Genomic DNA, 23,106 nt, shown 5'->3' with positions numbered 1-23,106 from the left:
AAATAGTGATTAATGGCAGAGAGGAACATCTATAATTGTACAACTCAACCCTGCGCTTAGAAAATCAATTTGTGATTGAGGTTTTAGAATTTCAAGGACATTGCTTGTGTTCTCCTAGCTTCCAAATATTAGAGTATACATAACAGTATTTATCCAAAGTAGGCACCCGTGTATCATATACACACCTTTCAGTAGGCCAGTGATGGATATACTAACTATTGGGCTTTACGAAGATGTCATGTCTAGAACTGCAGTGGCACTTCGTACTTTTTAGGAATTGGAGACAAAGTTGTACTGCATAAGCCTGACATGCTCATCATTGTTGCTGTAGTCAGAGAAGCTACAACAGACAAACTTGACAGCATTAACCGTGAATGGATACTCTACATACCAAGACAGGAAGCCAGAGACTGGGGACAGACTAACCAGAACTCACCAAAATGTCTGTAATTAATTCTAAGATCACTGTCCTCCATGATCTCCACTTGATCGCCTCTTAAAGATACTATTCCTTTCAAACATTGCTATACTAGAACCAAACTTTTAAAGTTCATGAACACTCGAGGGACATTCTCAGTGTATGTGTAACTGTAGCAGGTTTTATTGTCAATTGAAACTCTGCGTAATGTTGAACTAACTAAAGATCTAAATTTTAGTTCCTTTATCTGTACGTGGGCATTTTGAGATTAAAATTAGGTCTTCATTGTTATTACAGAGTGATGGGCTTCCTGCATTGGTAACTTTAAAGAAAGGTCTAGTTGCTTTGGCAAGGCAGTGGATGAAGTTCATTGTGGTAACGCCTGCCTTTAAAGGAGTTAGCCTACACAGACCAGCACAGCCACTGAAACCTCCTGCCACTGTGGACCACGAGCATGAGGAGGGACTAGGCCTGGATAATGGAGGCGGTCTTCAAAGTGATACTAGTGCTGATGGCGCAGAATTTGAGTTTGATGCAGGTAACTTTTGTTCAGGGTACTTTCCTTTCCTCAGTGCAAACACTGTGTTCTTGTGGGAATAGCTTCATATCAATAATATGCCTCTTTAAAAGATTCCTATCAAGACCTTTTGCCTGTAATTATTCCCAAGTTGATTGTAGAAGGAAATTCTGACTGTTACGTACTTGATCACATGGTACTCAATTTTAATAACTTTTGTCCCAAATTTAAAAATGCTGTGGTTGAACTATGCAGTTGTGAATTTTGTGAATCCAAATTCACAATGACTTTGGAATCTTTTTATTTAACAGATTTTATACTTTAGTTTTCTGAGGTTCTGTAGACCAGTGAATATGTCAATAGAGACAGCTTTTATAGAAAACTTGTAAACAAAATTCTGCCTTTTAAAATCGTATTTGCCCTTTGTCTGTTTTTAAAGGAGTTTTGTTTTATCACCTGTTACATATATTTTATTTTAAATAAATTTGGAGGCCTGAGCTGAGCATATAAATCTATACATAGGATATGATGCATCTGAACAAGGTGGATATACTTTTTTAAAATGTATGTTTTTACCTTAACTTTTTGCCAAAGATTAATTTTGTATTATGATGATAGATTGTCTCATAGTGTTTTGAAAAAGAATTAAAAGTATTGTGGGGCAGAAGTACTACTGTAGGAGAAAAGCCCTAAAATTAAAATATTCAGAACATTTATTTAGCTTAATTAAAAAATGGTTTTAATAGATATAAGAAGTAGCATGTATTTTATTGCTTATTATCCCGAGTTTGTTATGCACAGAAATTGAATTAGTTCAGTAACTACCTTCCAAACACCAATGATGCCTGTGTTCATTCCTGACACTCTGCATATTCTAGAAGGTGACTGAATTGGTTGTTGGTCACTGTATCAGTTACATGGACAGTGTACGCTCAGATTCAGGTTGGAGAGTAAGGAAACAAAAAAATAAAAATTATAAACATTGTACATCTCATTAGATCATAAAAATGTACAGTAATTATACAGACCGGAATGTTGGTGATGCTTCAAATAAATATGTGATGGTATGTATAGAACTCACTTGTCTTTGGAACCATTTCAGCCACAGTCAGTGAACATACAATGCTTCTAGAAGGAACAGCTAACCGGCCACCACCTGGGGGCTCTGGACCTGTCACTGGAGCGGAAATAATGAGGAAGCTTTCTAAAACACACACTCATAGTGACTCTGCATTAAAAATAAAGGTACAGGACTGCTAGCTTTGATTAGAATTTAAAACTTATAGAGGCAGCCTACATTTTTTTAAATTTCAGTGTTAAATATTTTAGATGTCTATTCTAATATTCCAATAGTTTATATTGAAATTATTAACTTTATGTTGGTTAATAAATTCAGTATATAGATTTCCATTAAATTTGTACCATCAATACTTAATACCTAAAGACTACTAAACCTTTTTTTCCTTGTTGAATATTATATGCAATAAAATTCAGTATGGAAAATGTTGATAATATTGTCATTTTGTTTTAGTGAGAGCCTTTTAGGCTGTATATTATTAATACATGTTTAGGTTGGGTTTTTACAAATTGCAATCTTAATTTATACTCCATTGTTTTAACAAGTTTAAAGGATGCTTGATAAAGAGGGACAGTACAGCTAAGTGAGTGGACTAGCATTGGAGGGGCAGCACCCTCACTTGAGTCCTGCCCTGTAAATTGAAAATTTTCTGACTGAAATGTGCTTCAGCTTCTTTATTTGTAAGGCCTGGGTTTTGATAGCGCCCTCCGTTGGAAGTCTGTGGTGAGGAAATGCTGAGTGAAGCCGTGACAAGTGTGTCTGACACTTTGTATTGCCATGCTTTCTTGTGCTGTTTTGTTTGCTTTTCTAAGAACTGAATATCCGAGTTACTGATACTGCTCTTACTCAAAGTCTGCATTCAGACTTACACTGAACCTCAGAATAGTTTTGACATTAAAATTTTCAATTTCAAAATAAAAATATAAACAAAAACACATGAAAAAGGGCTAATATCTCTCAAATAAACAATGGAAGTATGTTAACCACTAAAAGATATTATCTATAGGATTAGGATAACAAAACTTGCTATTATATGTGCAGATAAAAGAAAACAGTCATTCTCATACAATATTAGAATATTGCTGTATGACAGAATTTTTCCTGGAGAGATTCTACACACATGTCTAGTCATCCCCAAATGGAGAACTCCTGACAGACCAAAGTACAGATACCACCAGAATCCAACTTGGTGAACCAGTGGGTTTTATTGGGGTTACTTACAGGAGTAGGAATGGAAAGTTCCAATCTTGGAGGGAATTGTTATATAAGAGGTTTACAAGGTTGTGACTTTTTTGAAGGACAGTGCGGCATGCATAAGTGAAAATATTTCTATGTCAGGGACTTTCATTCTGGAAATGACCATAAATTATCAGATAGATCCTAGAGCTTTCTTGTCTATACTATAGTATAAAAAAGTGGATGTGACATAATAGAATTAAACATTAGAGGGCCAATAAGTTATGTTTGCTGTTATAAATGACTACACAAACCCTTTCTAAAATGGGGTATGTTTATGTGCAACTGTAGATGCCACTGGACTTATATGGACTGAATTAATAGCAAAATATAGGGGTGGTGTGTGTGTGTGTGTGTGTGTGTGTGTGTGTGTGTGTGTGTGTGTGTGTTACGTTTCTATTGCTGTGTGAAGACACCTTGACTGAGGCAACTTATTAAAAAAAACATTTAAATGGAAGCTTACTTAGAATTTCAGATGGTTATAATCTGTGCCATCATTGTGCTAAGCATGGCAGCAGGCAGGCAGGCACGGCAATGGAGCCGTAGCTGAGAGCTTACTTGTTAAGACAACCAGGAGACAGAAAGAGAGATCTAACTGGGAATGGCATAGGCTTTTGAAACCTCAAAGCTCACCGCCAGTGACACACCTCCTCCAACAAGGCCACACCTCTTAATCCTTTCCAAACAGTTCTACAACTGCAGAACAAGCATTCAAATATAGAAGCCTATTGGGGGCCAGTCTCATTCAAACCACCACAGTCTGTATGCTTTTTTAACATATAAATAATATAGGAAGATGAGAAACTAGAAAACTACTGGGGAAAGGATCTAGATTAGAACATAGGACTTCCTACTGAAGTTTCTTATGCTTTTATTTTATCTTAAGTTTTTATTTTGTGTACATATTGCCCTTCAAATTAAAATATTTGTTAGTTTTTAGTATTTAGTCTTAGTATATTATATTTGAAGTAATAAAAAAAATTTTTTTTAACATTCAAGACCCGACAATCCTAGTAGACAAAAAGCACTGTGAATTTAAAGGGTAGAATAGAGTGAATATTTATATAAATAAATACTATTAAGTGTTATTAAGTGCTAGAAGGTTAAACATTCTAGTTTCATTTTTGTTTCTATGATAAACACTCATAAAAAGTGACACAGGGAAGGACAGGTTTTATCATATGATAGCTCATATTTAAAAAAGTCAAGACGGGAACTCAAATAGCTAGTCATGTCATGTTGATAGTGAAGGGAGACTATTTGCTCTCAGCTGTGTCTGCTTCTATACTGTGCAGGATCCGTTGGCCAGGGAGTAGTACCACTGGCAACCTAGCTAGGTTCCCACATCTGTAAGCAGTTAAAACAATCTTCCAAAGACATGGCCATAGGCTATGCCAGCCTTGACAATTTCCCATTGGGCTGTCTCCCCAGGGACTCTTAGCTATGTCTAGACCAGTGACAGTCAAAACCAGTGAGCAAAGATAGTCTAATATCAAGAATTATGGAGTGGAAGTGAGGCACGTGGATTAAAATATCTGACATTTCTTGCTTGGTTATTTATAAAACTGATTTGTCTTTTGTGAAACAAAGTTAATCATCTACTCAAAGAACATTTAAGGGATAAAATATGAAATATGCATAACACATGTTTAGTATGTTTTAAGTACTCTAACTTCCTATAGTGAGAGACTCCTTCCTCTGTCCCCATCTAAGTGAAGGCACATGAAAATGGATAGACCTTTTCCACTTTGTCCTTACACCTGATGAGTGGTCTCATGTACTTGAATATGTTGTGTTCTTATCCTTACTTACTTTCCTTCTCTTAGTCAGAAAGCCTCTAGTTTCCTTTTTGTCAGTTGTCCATGCTTACCTCCAACACAGAAACTGGCAAACATTTCCTTCTTAAGATTTGCTGTGTTTTTATGTCTGTTTTTTGTTTATTTTGTTTATCCTTGGCTGGCCTAGGATTTACTGGAAGATTATGCTGACCTTGGCAATGCTCTTCCTCAGCCCCCTAAGTGTTGAGATTTTGTTTAGTGCCATTATACCTGCCCTGAAAGTATAACTTATTTTTGATGGTGTCAGTCATGTAACAAGTTGATTCATGATTTTAAATGGAATAGTGTATAAAGGAGATTGATTCTGGATATTAGTTTGCTGGTTCCACAGTTAAGCCACAACAGACATTCCTTCAGGTTCCTCCTTTTCTTCAAACAGCCACAGCATGTTCTTAACACTTAATGACTTGCTTGCGTCCTGGTGCCCTGGATGCCCCCCACCCCCAGATATTAACCAGCATTTTATTTCCTGTATTCTGTTTAAGATGCTGTTCTGTGCCTCTTGTTTAGCTGTAGAAATTAATCAATGATTCATTGGTAAATTACTTCAAGGAGTATACTTGAATATGATGTGTAGCCCCTAGTATTGTATTACAGAGTTATAAAAATTATTTTGTTACATTTGAGATTGAATAATCCTAGTAGACAACGTCACTGTGAGTATTAAAGGATAGACTAGCTAGCAGCAATGGAAACAGTTATGGAGGTTGTAATGATTAGCAGTCAGTTTCACATACTTCAGACGGAAAACCAACAACCCTGTGCTCATTTGTAGGGCATTCATCCATATCATTCTCTGAGTTACACCAGTGGAGACACTGCTACAGATTCTCCAGTACACGTTGGACGTGCTGGGATGCCGATGAAGGAGAGTCCTAGGAAGGAGAGCCTTCTCAGCTATCTGACTGGAAGCTTCCCAAGCCTGCACAACCTTCTGGAAGGCACTCCTCAGAGAAGTAGTGCAGCTGTGAAAAGTAGCTCCCTCACAAGAACAGGTATCTAGCTAGCTCCAGTGGATCCAGCTCACGCCTCTGAACTACAGGCAGCTGCTCTCGCTCACTATGTACAGACACACAAGTTTAAAATAAAATACTTCGGGTTGGGGATTTAGCTCAGTGGTAGAGCGCTTGCCTAGGAAGCGCAAGGCCCTGGGTTCGATCCCCAGCTCCAAAAAAATAAATAAATAAATAAAAAATAAAATAAAATAAAAAAATAAAATAAAATACTTCTTTCAATTAATTTTTCTTTTGTGGGAGAAATAGAAAATCATTTTATTATATACCTTGATTGTATGACTAAACTTTTTAGTTACTTAGTTTTTGAAAAAATATTTTAGAACAGAATTGTAACTTTCTCTTCATGCCTTTTATTTTTATTTTCAAATTAGTGCTTACTAATGCCAAGCTACACATGCTGAGTCTAAGGAATGCAAAATCATCACCATGTGATAACAAAAATGAATTTTGTACTAATGCCTTAGGATCTACATACCAATATCATGTAGTGAGAGAAATACTTGGAGAGATGGCTTAGTGATTAAGTGTACTAGCTACTCTGGAAGAGGAGCTCACACTCGGTCAGTTTTCACAGCTACTGACAGCCATCTGTAACTCCAGTTTCAAAGGATCCAGGTGCCCTCTTCTGGCCCCCACAGGCACAGCATGCACTTTATACACAGATGCAACGCAGGCAAAGCACCTGTATACATAAAATATGAATAAATGAATCTTTAAAATATTTTTCAAAGAAAGAGATTTTAATCCGACTTTCTGAAAGCACACAGTGACTAATAATCTTTTTCTCCATAAACTTGGTTTGCAGGGAATACAGTAGCCACTGACATGCTGTCTGAGCATCCCTTGTTATCTGAGCCATCATCTGTGAGTTTTTATAATTGGATGTCAAATGCTGTGGGAAATCGTGGAAGTGTGGTACAGGAATCTCCTGTTACAAAGTCAGGACATAACAGCCTCCCGACAGGTAAGACCGTTACCATTTTTAACTCATCTGTCCTCAGTGGCACATACACTTACAGCAAAATCTTTCTCAGAGGATACTTCATTTGGATGAAATTGGACTCTTTCAGAAAATGAAAAAATTGAACTTTTACTTGATATTATTATTATATCAAATAAAAGATTTATAGAATTTAAAGCATTTAATGTGGTTGATTACACATTCATAACACAAAAGAAGGCAGGTTACAAAACGTATAGTTACAACATGATATAGCTACAATACAGAAAATACTTTGAATCTGCCTAGTTCTCTCTGAGACATCATAACTATTAATTCACATTCTCTTCATAGTTGATAAATATGTAATCAGATCTATGAGAACAGTAAAGTAAAATTTCTTTCCTTAAGGAGAGAAATAAATCAGGGCCATTTATTAATTTTAAAAGAACATGCATGTATAGAAGGAAATATGGCAGGATGTTCCCCAAGAAAGTGGTGGCTATATCCAGTGTAAGTATATCAGCCTTTTTTTTCCTATTTTTGAAGTTTTCCATGTTAGTAAATATTGAAGGATATTGAAGTAGACTTTGGTACTGCTTAATAAAGGCAGATAAATGAATTTTAAAAGTTATTTAAGACATGAGAATTATTTTCAAATAGAAATTAGAAGAGTGGTTGATTTGTAACTGCTCACTGAGCTCTTTTTCCCATTGAAGTGATCTGAATTCTAACCACATGTGAAGTTTCTCCATTGACTATTGACTGAAGAAAATAGAAAGATGGCATCCCACAGGCCTCAGCATCTTTCTGGTTCTGATTTCACTGTTGTTCAGAGTATCTACAGTTTAAATTTCAGGAGAACTACAATGAAACAGTTCCTCTCTATCAAGGGTCCTTTGACTGGAAGGACAGGAAAGCTTGGGTGTAATTCTGTTAACACCTATGGCTTGTCCCCTGCGTACTTACTTTTCATAGATTCTCCAGTCAGGAAATTCTACATTTGGATCAACTGGCTTGAATTCCTGTATTAACATCGCTGTTATTTTCTGAAAATTTAATATCATTTTCTTATTGATCACATCTGCAAATAATTACTATTACATATTATTGGGGTTTTTTTGTTTTTGTTTTGTTTTGTTTTCCTCTGTGATCTGGTAAAGGCATTACAATATAGTTGCTTTTAAATTTGACTTCTTATGCCTTTGTCTGATTTTTGTTTCCAAATGATTCATATTTACTCTTGAAATTTTTTTTGTTAGGAGTTGCACCCAATCTTCCTACAATACCCTCAGCCTCAGATTTCAACACTGTCTTATCTAGCGATCAGAATACTCTGGATGGGACACATTCTCAGCACAGTACTAGTCAAGATGATGTGGCAGGTGTAGAAGAAGCCAATCAAGGGTTTCCTGCTGTTCAGCTTGCTGATGCACAGGTGAGCTCGCCTGCTTTTCCCGATACTGATGTCACTTCCTTCAGCAGGGCTTAGAGCAGGCACCATCAAGCAGAGGGGAGCTGAATTTCACATTAAATCTTTATTCTGTGCCTGTTGTAAAAGCCTTCATGCAAAATAGGAGCAACCTTTAGAAGCACTTGGATTAATTATGAATGCAAATTAACTAATTGGTTATCATGAATTGAAAGTTTCATCATAATATTTTTGTTACATGTTAAAAGATTGACCATAATATTGTCCAGCAAGTTAAAGTTTATCATATTTTGCAAACTCTTGCACCAAGTTAAGACTTTATTAAGGGAATAGTTGGGAGACAGTGGAATAAAGACAGTTAGAATAAGGAAATAAAGTAATTAAAACATGTAGATATGAGTAGCAGTGTATCAGATGACTAGGAGGAGAAAGTAGAGGTGAAGTGTGAACTGTTGCAGTAGTTCATATCAGTGAGGGTGAAATCTAGCAAAAGTATAGACAGATACTGTGAAATTATTTGAAATATATTTAAGTTTGAATGAATAGAAGGTAAGTTGGAGAATAGGACATGGGTATAAAGTGGGTTCTAAATGTGGACATCGGAAAGCTGTGGATTACAACTATTCATGAAATACCCATCTGGACAAGAAACTTGCTGTTTCCCTCAGTTGTTTCTTTCCCTCTCTATAGTAATAGAAAAGACCATTTTCTCCTTTCCCATGGTAATAACCGAGTTTTACAGGAGCAAAGGCAGCTGTTAATGCCTCACAGCCCATTATCCTATTCTTTTGTAAATTAAGTTTCTAACATCTTGACCACAGTTTTCCATCTGTCCCCTCCTCCTAATCCCCCATCCACTCATTCTTCTTGTCTTCAGAAAAGGGGAGGCAGCCCATGGATATCAGTCAGCCATGGAATATCAAGTTGCAGTAAGACTGGTCACCTCCTCTTCTATTAAGGTTGGACAAACAACCCAGTAGGAGGATAGGGGGCCCAAAACAGGCCCTCAAGTCAGAGGCAGCCCTGCTCCCACTGTTAGGCATCCCGTAAGTCACCAAGCGACACTCCCACACAGGCTCCCTGGTTGGAGGTTCCGTTTCTGTGAGCCCCCATGAGCCCTGGGTAGTTGATTTTGTGGGTTTTATTGTAATGGCCTTTGCCACTCTGGCTCCTACAGTCCTTCCTCTCCTCCTTCCACAGGATTCCGCAAGTTCTGCCTGCTTGGCTATGTGTCTCTGCATCATTTTTCATTAGTTGCTGGGTGACACCTCTCTGATGACAGTTTTGCTAGGCCCAATCTATGCATATAACAAAATATGATGAAAAGTTATTTCATTGACTTCCTATTCATTCATTTTTTATTACGTTTGCTAGTTGTGTTTGGTTCTATACTAAGTCTTTAGGCCATCTATCCTCTGGTTCCTGGTCTTCTAGGTAGTATTGTGATCTGTTGGGACTTGTTTTGTGACTGAGTATATGGTCAGTTTTGAAGAAGGTTCCATGAGGTGCTAAGTAGAAGTCATACTCTTGCATTTTGGTGAAATGTTCTGTAGATATCTGTTAGGTTTATTTGAGTCATAAGGTCAGTTAGATCTATTACTTCTCTGTTTAGTTTCTGCCTAGATGACCTTTGCATTGTCGAGTAGGGTGTTGAAGTCTCCCACTATTAATGTGTGGGTTCAATGTTTGATTTAAGCTTTAGCAATGTTTCTTTTACAAATGTTTGTACCCTTGCATTTCAGGTAGAGATGTTGAGAATTAAGACATTATCTTGGAGGATTTTTTCTTTGATGAGTATGAAGTGCCCTTCCCTATCTCTTGACTAAATTTGGTTGGAAATCTATTTTGTAAAATGTTAGAATGGCCAAACCAGCTTGCTTCCTGGGTCCATTTGCTTAGAAAATCTTTTTCCAGACCTTTACTCTGAGTTAATGTCTATCTTTTATGTTGAGGTATATTTCTTGTATGCAACAAACTGATGGACCTCTTTTCATATCCATTCTGTTAGCCTGTGTCTTTTTATTGGGGAATTGAGTCCATTGATGTTGAGAGAGATTAGTGACCAATGAGTGTTAATTCCTGTTATTTTGATGGTGGTGGTGGTGGTGGTGGTGGGGTGTGTGTGTGTGTGTGTGTGTGTGTGTGTGTGTGTGTGTGTGTCCCTTTTTTTTGTTTGTGCTGGTATGAAATATATTTCCTATGCTTTTGGGTGTAGTTAAGTTCCTTGGGTTGGAGCTTGCATTCTCGTTCCTTGGGACTAGCTTCTCTGTTAACTATGGTAATAGGCTTGGGCGGCCAGGTCGGGTACCAGTTTTGTTTTTTTTTTTTTTTTTGGAATAGAAATATATGGGTATCCGTTTTGTTTTTTAATAGAAATATATGGGTATCCGTAGACTTTTTAAAAAGCACAAATGAATGTAATCTAATTATTTTACCCTCAGAGAAATTATAGGGCAATTGATTTATTTTTATTTATTTATTTTTGTCAAAACAATTATGATGTCTTTTGGTTTTGTTTCATTTTGTGGTAATAGATGTTATGTGTTAGAATAAGAACAGAGTCATCAGTAAACAATCAATTATGTTAATGCTGTTGCTTGCTATCTTCCAGGTTGTTTTTAAGCCTCTTCTGAGTCACACAGGGATCCAGTCGCAGGACACCATGCCCCTCTGTTACCGGATGTACTTTGGAGAGCACCTTTCATTTTCAGGAACTTTAGACTGCCTCAGAGCGGACATTGTAGATTCAGACACAGCTAAGGACAGAAAAGGCAAAAGAGCAAGAAGGTATTTGTCATATTGTATAAAATTTTTTTCAAAAATTATAATTTTAGTAACAATGAGAAGATAATTTCCAGTTAATAAATGTAATGATTATATTTTATTATGAATAGCTTTTTGATTTTATTAATGGATCAAGCAGTATTTTCAGCCTACTTTCATAGAATGGGCATGAGGTATGCTGAAGTATATCTGTTGGTAAGTGCACTCGGCATTTATATGCTTAACTTCACTAGTGGAGTTTTTATTGTTTCTGTGGTTTTTTTTGTTTGTTTTTGTTTTTTTTTGTTTCTTTTTTTTTTTTTGGTTCTTTTTTTTTTTTGAGCTGGGACTGAACCTCAGGGCCTTGCGCCTCCTAGGCAAGCGCTCACCACTGAGCCAAATCCCCAACCCCTGTTTCTGTGGTTTTAATCTTTGCACTTATACCTTTGGAGTTGACTTTTAGCAGATTCGTGTAGGTATGGATATATTTCTCTATGTGTGCATGTCTGTGATTATATGCATAAATATATGTATGGGGTGGGGTGTACACATGCACATGGACCAGAAGAAGATGTCAGACATTTTTATGTATTTTTACTTTGTGTGCTTGTATATGTGCCTGCACATATGTATGGGAACCATATTCATCTCTAACATTTTCTCCCTGTTCCTTTGAGACAGCCTTTCCCTAGCCTCAGGCTAAACTCTTCTTTGCTAGGCTGGAAGCTAGCAAGCCCTAGAAAGCCTCCTACCTCCCCTCCCATTAGAGCTGGGCAGATAGGTGTTCATGGGATGCTTAGCTTATTAAATGAGTGCTGAGGTCCAGGTGCCAGTCTTCACGATTGCATAGCAACCACTGAGCTACGTCTCCAGATCCTCAGACAACATTTTTTATACGGGGATAGAGTAAAATTCATATTGAAAGCATAGCCCTAAGAAACAAATATATAGGAAGACATATGCAACATATGACAGATAAAGCTATGAATTATCTGTTACTGCCATTCTCTATTTTCATGGGTAAGCTTTACATTTTTTTTTTGATGAAACAAATTTCATTTTTATTTTTTAAAAATATCAGTAACTTTGAAAATTTGAAAGTCCAGCTGTACCAAGAACAAAATACAGTAGAAATACCTGAAAGCTGTATTCGGCTTTGGAGAAACGTGTCCTACAGGACCAGGCTTAACTCCTTTGTCTGCAGAGCAGGACGGGCATGCTGACCCTCAGCACAGGGATTTGGTTTCTGCCTCTTTATTTCTGTCTCATCTGCTGTGGTTTAAACTGACCAGTAAGCTCCTACCCTGCAATCACCTGTAAACTAGCACACGGAGAAGTCAGTGACAACAAAGTCAGCCAGTCTGAAAGCAGAGCAAAAGTAATGAGGGAACTTAGATCCCAAGTGCACAGCACTGTACACACTGTACAGCCAGTCACACTTGCAACTCCACGAAAACAAATTAAAAGCAATCACAGCAAAGTATAGATCAAACTCTCAAGTGCAGCGACTTGCCAAGCTCCAGAACTTCCTGTCTGAGCAAACGGTACTTTATCCTTAGGTCCTTTTTCATAGTCTATTAAAAGAAAAGTCCCTCTGTCTTGGAGCAAGCTACAAGAAGGCACCGTGATCTGTTCCCCCTAAGTGATACTAAGTGATACCTTTTAAGATGGTTTCACTCTCACACCGGAGTTAACATGTCAAACACCCAAGGATGGTCTAGCCCCGTCTATATTAGTAAGGTAATGCATATCTTCTTGGTCTGGTTTACCAAGCAAGCCTCTAGCTATGTGACATGAAGTATATAGTCTCATGTCACTAGCTCGTTACTAACCAGCTTGTTTTACAGTAGTCACTGGTCCCTTCTACCCTTCCAGTCTCTCTCTGCCTGTGAGGAGAACTTGAGAGCACCACAAGCTGACAGTCCAGCTTGGATACAAGTCCAGAGAAACCCTGGTACAGTGGCTTTCTTTCCTGGTCTTTGTACTAGGAAAGTGACCCAGCAGTGATTCCTCATCCCTAACCTTATCAGAAACACCCATGGGTCTACACCTAGAGCAGTCCTCTTCTACCTCATACCTTCTCTAAAAAACCTGGAGCAATGAGCCATCAGATTTGCTCTTAACATTAAAAAAAAAAAAAAAAACAAAAAAAAACAAAAAAAAAAACAAAAGAAGCATCTCCAAACGATTCCTACATAATCCACAGTGCCACTTCTCTATGTGTATAACGGAACGGCAGGGACAGCTGAGCCACAGAACACACCTTCCTCAGTGTCCTGCTCATTTCCCACTCAGACACTGTTCGGTTCCACATCATTTGGCACTGCTTAAGAGGAAACTAGAGAGAGTAATGAGGAGCAGAGGCCAACACCACCCATCCTCCTGGTGCCCTCCCCTAGGAACCAGTACATGGTCTGCACACACTGACAGGCAGGCCTGGAAGGGCTTTAACAAAACTGACAAGGGGGATTGTTAGATCAGCATTGAGCAGCACACAAAAGTCAAAATACATTATCACAATTTCACGGCTGAGACCACCTCCCAGAGAATGACCTAGGAGAGCTCATTTTCATTGGTCTTGGGTCCTTCTGAGACTTGACTTTCAGGTTCAGGTTTAGCTCCTCCTCCACTCCTGGGTTTCAGACCCTTTTTCCCTGGCCCAGTCTGCCCCAGCTCCTCTCTACTGTCTGGTGCCGCCTGTTGGTTATTTTTCCTTTCTGGGGGATCCCTTTGATTCAACTTACTATGCAGTTCCATAGTAAGTAGTTGCTTCTTTGCCATTTCCCAGCGTAGGGGAGGCTGTGAGTCTTTTGCACTCTTCACTACTTCTTGGAGGTTGTATTTTCTGCAGCACATAATCTTTCTCACACAGCTTTGACGATTTCTGCTACCACCGTGTATTCTGGATTAGTGAGATCTACTTTGATATCTGAATTGAGGCTGCCCACTATTCCTGCCACCTCTTTAATAACTTCTTCTCTATTCATATGGCTATTATTTCGAGATTTGTATACAACCAGTGCTCTTTCCTTTCATGATCTCAACAAACGCTATTACAACACCTTCCATTGCAACTTCACTATTTCCTGCCAGTCAATAAGTCAGCATGTGAAATGTCCCTTTGTTTGGGGCTTTACACCAGGGTTCTAGAAATGTTTCTGCATATTTTTTCATATCTTCTAAAAATGCTTTACATGTGCCTGAAATGGGTAACATTCTCAGAATAACCCGTGTCTTCTTTTTCTTGGTTTTGTACATATCCTGGAGATTGTGATGCACTAATTTCTCAGGTTCTATCCTAAGTGTCTTGATGAAGACTACATTATTTGTATCACTCTCCACTAATTGGAATCTTCTCAGCCTCTTCTCTGTAGAAACCTTAATGTCACCAGCTTCTTTTTTCAAGGCAGCCTTGGCATCATCGTCTTCTCCCTCACTTCCATAGGGCTGCTGGTCCGTACATGGTGTCACTGTACTCTTTGAGGAGGCTGTAGGCCTCCTCCATGCACTTGTGCTCTTTGGTGTAGCAGGTGATGAGGATGCCTTGCAGGCCGGGCTGCAGCTGCTAGGTCCGCCTGCTTCACGGGGCCCACTTGGCCTGCAGGAACTGGGATTTGCCTTAGCGCTTTCTGCCGACCAGCGGAGGGGACTGCTGGGTGGGGGCTACCATGCTACATATGATCCATGTTCCTTCAAGTTTTACATTTCTTTACTGCTTGAATAAGCAGTTTCATATCTACTAATAGGTTTGACTCTTCTTTTGAAAGTTGGAATTTTACTTTGGGTATCTTGTTGTCATGGCCAGGAATCCTGAAATATGGTCACAGGTAGCATTTCTGATAATGTTTTTCCAACAGTCTTAGTTTTTGTTTTTTGTTTTTTTGTGTTTTTTTTTTTGCAGTTTTGCAAGATTTAAGAGTAAAAGATCACTTGTGTACAATTTAAACTTAAGAAAACTGGATTTTTAGTTTGTATATTCTGTTTAAATTTTTTAAAATTGAAATTACATTTATTTGTTGTGTGTACATGTATATACGCATATGTGCAGGCAGGAGACAGCATTCCTATGGTGGTTAGAGGACAACCTCTGAGAGAAGGTTTTTCCACCACGTTGGTCCCAGAATTGAACTGATATCATCAGACTTAGTATCAAGTGCCTTCATGCATTAATCCATCTTAATGGCCCATATTTAAATTTTTAAATAATTTAATAAAATTCATTTTTATAAATGAATAATTTATAGAATATAAAGCTCTAATTTTACTTGAGGTCAAATTATGTGAGGATATTCTAATAATACAGGGACACAGAAATAGTATTTTCTTCTCTGTAAAACACAGGGAGTTCTTACAAAGTATTTGTAAAACAATGGAAAAATCTTGAAAATGTAAAATATTGTGTACAAATATATATGTATGTGTAGGAACACACATGCAAATACATCATATATTTCTTCTAAATAAGTACATACAACTACATTATATAGTCATTATATATAATATATAAAAATATAAGAAATTGCCTGTAGATAGACAGATTTTGTAGATAAGCAAGTCTGTATAATTAGAAACTAGTTACATACAGCCTTTTACTGGTTTCATAAATGCCATGAAGTGGTGCATGTGTAAATCCCACCCACCTAGCCACACTTCCCTTTCTGTTATTCTCTAGCCAAACTTAACATCCCTCTTTCTCTTGCTTCTAGCAGCACTCTGAGTGCCCTACACTCGTAGAACCCGTTCATAGACAGCCTGCTCAGAGGTTTTGCAGTTTTCCCTAAACTCTTGGTTTCCTGAGGTCTCACTACACTATACTTTTCTCAACCATTCATTTTAGTCTTTACTGCTTTGTTGTGTTGCACACTATGCTTCTACTTATTGTACATTAATTTTGGATTGTAATATCTTATATAAGCATTCATTTTGACTTTAAGGCCTTGGCAATTAATTAAATCATTTAGCATAGAGATTAGTATGCAGTATCTCATAGATGTACTTGGCTTATTAACTTGTAAAGTACTTGTAAAAATTAGTGGAAAAATTGAAACCTTGAAAGTATTTGTCAAAATGTGTGTGTGTGTAGGAACATAATATTTTAAGTTTCAATGGTAGCTTTTGCTTCATAGTGTCCATGCCAGTCCCTAACTCGTCTGCAGCCTTCACCCTAAATGAGAGCATCAGCATATGCCCAGAGCTCTTTTCTCCTTTTCTTGACTCTCCTAAGACTTTTTTCTTCCTTTTGGTCATCCTTACATATTTCAGACTTTTTGGGTTTTGGGGTTGTTTGCTTTTTCTTAGAGATTTGTTATGTCTCCTTCTGTTTTGGGTTATTTTATAACTTTTTATTCTTCTGTTTGTTCTGGTTCTTAGTATCCAATGTTTTCTTCTACAACTACATGCAGAACTTTGATAGTCAGCCCCTTGTGAGTGTCTACTCCTGTACATATTATACTATATAGTGTGGCATATTTTTAATCAAATAATAAATGCCATTATTAAGTAAGGAATTACAGCTCTGGTTAAAAATTTAGAATTTTTAACTGGAATATCAAAGTTGTTTCTGACTTTTTTTTAAAGTTGAGATACGGCCTAGGTTTCATTTGCCCTGTGTGGCAGTGTATTCACAGTACACACGGAAGAAAAGAAGGGAAATGATGATTTACTTGAGCTTTATTATTATTGTTGATAGAAACTGAGTGCCTTTAAAAATAAAATGTTTACAATATAATTTTTACCCAAAATTTTTATATAAGTCAAGGGATATAATTTTTGTGTAAGATTATAGGTATTTTAGTGTGTTGTTTCAGTTGGTTTTCCTTTCCGCTTGCAGCTTGGTAAATGAACAAATAGAATTATACTAAGTTTGAAAATTCAATTAATTGTTTAGTATGACAGGCTGGTTCTCATTGATCTATAGCTAACTCTAAATTTCCATACTATTGGATGTGATATTAGATTCCAAGGGAAAAATGTTTCATTGTTTTATTGAACCTATTTTTTTTTAATAGAAGACAATTGATTTTGAGTTCTTACAAGAAGAACTAAAGACTGTCTACTAGCCCATGAACAGACTAGACTAGTGCATACATGCACTATATTGACTCACTTGATTAATGGCACATTTCACTTTGGAGGTTATTGTGTTTGTAAATGCATAAGAATATGCTATGCACTTCTTCACAAAAGGGAGTAACGGCCTTTCCTTGTGAACATTTTAGGCAAGGGCATGTGAATCTTCCCCCACTGGAGTTCAAGCCAGCATTAATGCTGGAAACCTTCAGCATCAGTGCTGTTGTGATGGAAAAGTCAGTGTGCACTCCACAAAACTCCACCAGTGCCCTTTCCTTTCATGATCTCAACAAACGATATTACAACACCTTCCATTGCAACTTCACTATTTCCTGCCAGTCAATAAGTCAGCATGTGGATATGGCTCTGGTCCGTCTTATCCATCAATTCAGCACAATGATAGATGACATCAAGGCAACTCAGACAGACATTAAACTGAGCAGATACACAGCTGGGTCCGCTTCCCCTACACCGACCTTCAAAACCAGGAAGCATCGGGATTTCCGTTCCTCGGACTTCAGCCGCAGTTCCAGGGGGAGTCTCAACGGTGGCAACAGAGTAAATAATGCCAAGAACAAACGGGCCAACAACGAGAACAATAAAAAAGAATCCCGAAACAAAAATTCACTGGGAAGGTCTGAAAGAAGAACTTCAAAAGTATCCAGGAAAGGCTCTAAAGATGTGGTGGACCATATGACCATTCATATGGATGACTCGGACTCCATTACAGTGTCAGAGCAAAGTGAGCCGTCGGCTGAATGCTGGCAGAATATGTATAAACTGCTTAACTTCTATTCACTTATCTCGGATCCAACTGGGATATTGGAAAAATCCTCAGAAACATTTGGACCAGCAGGTAACCAAGCGTTTTCATGATTTAAAACTTTCTGTTTAGGAATGCTAAAGAAGACTGTTCACCATATTAATGGTATAAATTATTGAAATGCAGAGAAATTGGTCATCACCAAAGAGAAAATAGTGCCGACATTCAGATGTTCTGTCAGCATGCTTCCTTCTTGACCTTAACACGGGCTGCTTTTAAAGGATTCAGACAGACGTAATTTCAAATATCTAGATTGATCATTTTCTTCAGTAGGTATTAAGGAAGATGTTGAAAAAAATTAATTGAATCATTTAAAGAGGGAAAAGTCTAGTTTAGAGTTTAAAACCAAAAAAGCTAATACAGTATTTGGAATGTTCTTTGTGCTATGCTTTTTCAAATCTCAAACCATACATTTACGTTTACTAAAAAGGTGTTCGGAGTCCTACAGAGCCAACATGCAGAGTTGTGTTCGAGAATGAACAAGACAGCAACAGCTTGACTAAAACACAGAGAAAACGTAGTCTGGTGACCGCTGAACCTCAGCATGTGACTTTAATTGTGTTTGGGATTGGCATGGTGAACCGCACACACCTAGAGGCAGATATTGGTGGGCTGACAATGGAGTCAGAACTGAAGAGGATCCATGGCAGTTTCACCCTCAAGGAAAAAATGAAAGGTATAATAACACTTTTCTAATACTGTAATGTTGCTTTGCTCAAAGAAATGTGTCTCTGATATATGAAAATTCAGGAAAAATGAAAGTTGTATAATATTTGCTTTTCTTTATTGCCATGATAGAAATATATAACCTAATATTCATTTTTAGTATCTTTATTAAAAATTGAATACTTAATAAAAATTCTATCACTGGATATAAAATTTTCCTAGAGTAATTAAAATATGCCATTTATTTCCAAAATGGTCACAGAAGTAAATTGTTCATTAAATCTAGGAGAGCATCTGTTTGAATATGCTCCATAACTTTATGTATCACAAAGAAATACTGTCAGATGTAATTGCTTGTAAAATATTCCCCCAGTGTCAGAAATTCCAAAATAAAATTAAATGTTTGAAGTCGGTGGATAAATCAATATGGAATGGACTTTGGGAATCCCTTGTATGTCCGGGCTTTTGCTTCTTGGTTGTTGTATTGTACAAGAAAAGAAACTTATGAATGACCATTTGTTTTATTAACATTATAATTATCCAGTATATAAAGTCTAAATTTTGCATTAAATACTCTTCTTTAGCTGGTTTGTTTCATACCCTGAATATGAAACATTTTTACATGAAAATTTATGTGAGATTAAAGAAAATTATTTAAAGAAATAAAAAAATTATAAAATGCTGAGCAAAAAATAAACACATTAATTCTCAAATACAAGCCAAAGATAGCAATAGTGAAATAAATTTTTCTTTAAATTTAGTCATTTTAAAATTAACCAGTATTTTTTCTATTACTTTAGTAAACATTAAGAATTACATTGATACTTTTGGTTAGAATCTGGGAAATGGACATTCACTTTTAAATCAATTGATTTAATATTCCCAAAGTTTAGTAGGTTTTATCAATAGTCTCTAAACTATATTTCTTCTTCAGTGTAGCAATTCTAGAAAGAATAGAAGTCATAATTCTTTGAAAATGACTGATGTTAAAGAGCTGGTGATTATTTTTATAGCCCCAAGACTGCTTAAGATTACAAGTTGTATCATATGATTTATTTATATGAAAAAAATGCTAAAAAAGAAAAGAATAGCAAGATGACATTCTTTAAAATGACTAGATTTAAAGAGCTAATAAATATTTTAAAAACCACAAGATGTAAGATTAAAGTTGTATTTATTTGGCTTTTTTTTTCTTTCAAAATGCATTCAAAAGAAAGACCATTTAATTCAGATGAAATTATTTATTTCATGAAGATTTTGAAGTTCATTTTTGCAAATTCTATTTTAAAAATACCATATTGCATATATGTATGCAAAACAGTAAGCTGAGGAAATTTTCTTTAGGTAGATTGACAATAATTGCACACATTTTATTATAATTTATAGTTATCATTTGTCATCAAATATATTTCAAATAAAGTAATTTTAATATAAGATGCAATTATTTTTAGAGTTCAAATTTTTTTTTCATATTTCAGATGTTTTACATCAAAAGATGACTGAGACGTGTGCTACTGCTCACATTGGTGGGGTTAATATTGTGCTACTTGAAGGGATCACACCAAATATACAGTAAGTGTGTTTACTTTTACTGTTTTCTTTTACTTCCTTGTTACAATTTATAAATAACTTGAATTCCTTGAATGAACTCATACTTTGTGAATTTTGAGGTTTATACAGTGTTTCTAGATACAATTGGAAAAACAAAATTGATTTTGTTACCCCTATCTATTCTTCTATTCTTTTTTTTTTTTTTTTCCTTTTTCTTTTTTTCGGAGCTGGGGACCGAACGCAGGGCCTTGCTCTTGCTAGGCAAGTGCTCTACTACTGAGCTAAATCCCCAACCCCACCCCTATCTATTCTAAATTCACCCCCTCTCATTTAAAAAAGTTGCCCAATGTCCAGTATCTGGTGAGATTGTCTTACAAGAAAAATAATCTTAGTAGAAATTTCTATTTAGTATGTAAGTTGCTAATTTTCCTGTCATTTAAATTGCTAATTAAAATCAAAAAGAATAAAAACTCTATTAATTTTAAATTCAGTAACCATTGTTCTCCTCGGCTTCAGATTTGTCATTTAGCATGTTCCGAATGTAACAGTAAAGGCTTTGAAGTCTGTTACAGTAACCGAGACTCGTGGAGCCGGGCGTGGTGGCTCACCTGTAAATCCAGCCCTTGGCAGATGAGGCAGAACATTTGTCACTGATCAGAGACCAGCTTTGGCTGGCTGTGTGTTGCATCCCATGCTACCCTGGATTACAGTGAAAGAATCTGGAAACTTCAGAGGTGTTTTAATAGTTACAGTCATATTCTGAGACTTTGTTCTTCTTTGATAATATAATTAATGCTGTACTAATGTTGTCCTGCAGCATAGTCCTCAGGCTAGAAACCACTACACAGAAGATTTGACTCCTTCTCTAAAGATTATTATTAGATCAAACTACAATTCAGTCACACTATTTTAGAAATCTGGATAATACAAAACCTGTCTTGGGCAACATTTCAAGTAGATATTGATAAACAGGCCAGAACCTTATATAGAGAAGATTTCAGGCTTAACTCTTACCCAAGTAGCTTAGGATCATTACCAAGAATCATCATTGATAATTTATTTCATAGGCACTTCCTTGGCAGATCCAATCTTTTAAAAAATAAAAAATAAAGAAGGACCAGGAAATCTCCATGGTTAGAACCGATCTCTCATTCATTGTGGACAAGCAATAGGCTGTATGAAACCCGTATCGCAGGCCAGGAGTGGAATGGAGTATCTGTTCATTTACTTAGTCCTCCTTGCAACTCTGTGAGCTGAGGGGATTTTATCCCACTTTAAAGAAGTGAGGTTTAGAAAGTCAGAGTACCAGCGTACACTGTTTAAAACAGTCCATGTTCATCGCAGCACCTGTCACAGGCAGCAGCTTGGTGACTGCTCCACTGACTCTGAGCCAGCGTCCCTTAGCTGTCTCAAGTGCTCACTGTATCTTGTATCTCCTTGTCTGGATCACCTATTAAGAGGATGGCTTCAGTCTCAGCTTGTAGAACTTAACATTTATAAAATGAGGTTTTAAATAATGTAGAGTTGATATTTCTTATCATTCCCCCTTGTCAGCTTTATTTGAAGTATAAAAGTTACTCCTTTGTTACTGTCAAACCCTTAGTCTTACTTTTTGTTAATAGTTTTTGGATTTATTCTTCAGCATTTCCAACTGTAATTAAAAGGAACTAGAATGGGAAAATATAGTTTTAAAGTTATTTGAAAGAAAATGTTAGGCTGGACATTAGTAAAGCTTCCTGATACGCAGTCCTACTGTAACTCATGTACATGTGAATGCTGATTTGCTTCCTTTTTGTCTTCCTGCTTTCTCTTGAATCTGCATCTGTAGATTGGAGGATTTTCCTACATCTCCTACAAGTACAGCCAAACAAGAATTTCTGTATGTCCTATTCTTTTTCATGGCTCGTGATTAATACTGTGTTGTGTAGTGCTTATATTATCTTTGTGGGATGTGTACAGTTAGCTAACCATATCATGTTCCATTAGTCAAACCTAAGTGAGGGCTGTCTCGCAGGTAAGACAGACTTTGTTTTCTTGTGCTTCTGTGGGCATGTTATTTCATGCCATAATGGAATTTTTCACTTGGTAAGTTTTTGTTAATTAATAAGTAGTTTTTAAAAACTAACAGTGCATCTGCATGTTTCAACTTTATAATTTTGTTTTAATGGGAAATTTGTTGCTTTATCTATGGCTTTTACTATGTGTGCATTTGTGTTTGAAATATTGTAATTTAAACCATTGCATATGTGTGCAGTTAGCTGTACTTGAGTGTGTATAGATGTTTACCACATGAGTCTGTCAGCATGTGACATTAGCATTTAACTTAGCATTAGTTATGTCGTTGGACATTTTTAAAATAAATTTTAAATATATTGAGTAGGTAGGTGATCTATATATTGTTTCCTGATGGAAAGATTATCATATTTTATAAAATCTGTTTCATTATTTATAATATGCCATAGATAAAGCATCAACACTTCAAAGTCATTTGTTGGGATTATGTTCTATTTCAGTTCACTGACCAACTAAAAGTCGTAAAAATTTAATTTTACTTCTGAAATATAGCCCAGGTAACATTGTCTTTTTATGAACAGAAAAGCAAAACAGCTACATTTAATTCCACTCAGACAGTTCCTAGAAATATTTTTTCTTTTCATTTACGAGCTCTTTGGCTATTTAACAAAATAAACAGTATTAACTTTAGAGAGAATGGCTTTAGTGGCCAAAGATTAGATTTGTGAGGAAATTATCTATGGGCT

At 36.5% G+C, this 23,106-nt stretch overlaps 1 protein-coding gene and 1 pseudogene across 1 annotated transcript in view; one reads left to right on the top strand and one right to left on the bottom strand.

Annotated features, from left to right (window-relative positions):
• The window catches only part of Kiaa1109 (KIAA1109 ortholog), a 182,077-nt gene that overhangs the window by 92,356 nt on the left and 66,615 nt on the right, over positions 1-23,106 (top strand). Inside the window, exons 41-50 of the mRNA XM_032898488.1 lie at positions 716-956; positions 2,038-2,180; positions 5,863-6,082; positions 6,909-7,067; positions 8,306-8,481; positions 11,087-11,262; positions 17,457-18,163; positions 18,561-18,806; positions 20,275-20,368; positions 22,176-22,226. Of these exons, the coding sequence (XP_032754379.1) occupies positions 716-956; positions 2,038-2,180; positions 5,863-6,082; positions 6,909-7,067; positions 8,306-8,481; positions 11,087-11,262; positions 17,457-18,163; positions 18,561-18,806; positions 20,275-20,368; positions 22,176-22,226 (2,213 nt within the window). The remainder of the gene's footprint in view (positions 1-715; positions 957-2,037; positions 2,181-5,862; positions 6,083-6,908; positions 7,068-8,305; positions 8,482-11,086; positions 11,263-17,456; positions 18,164-18,560; positions 18,807-20,274; positions 20,369-22,175; positions 22,227-23,106) is intronic.
• Positions 13,792-14,908, bottom strand: LOC116896922 (annotated as a pseudogene).

Source organism: Rattus rattus, chromosome 3 (genome assembly GCF_011064425.1).
Source record: "Rattus rattus isolate New Zealand chromosome 3, Rrattus_CSIRO_v1, whole genome shotgun sequence".
NCBI lineage: Eukaryota > Metazoa > Chordata > Mammalia > Rodentia > Muridae > Rattus > Rattus rattus.
Note: the sequence above shows the minus strand (reverse complement) of the source record. Positions and strands in the feature narration are given on the sequence as shown.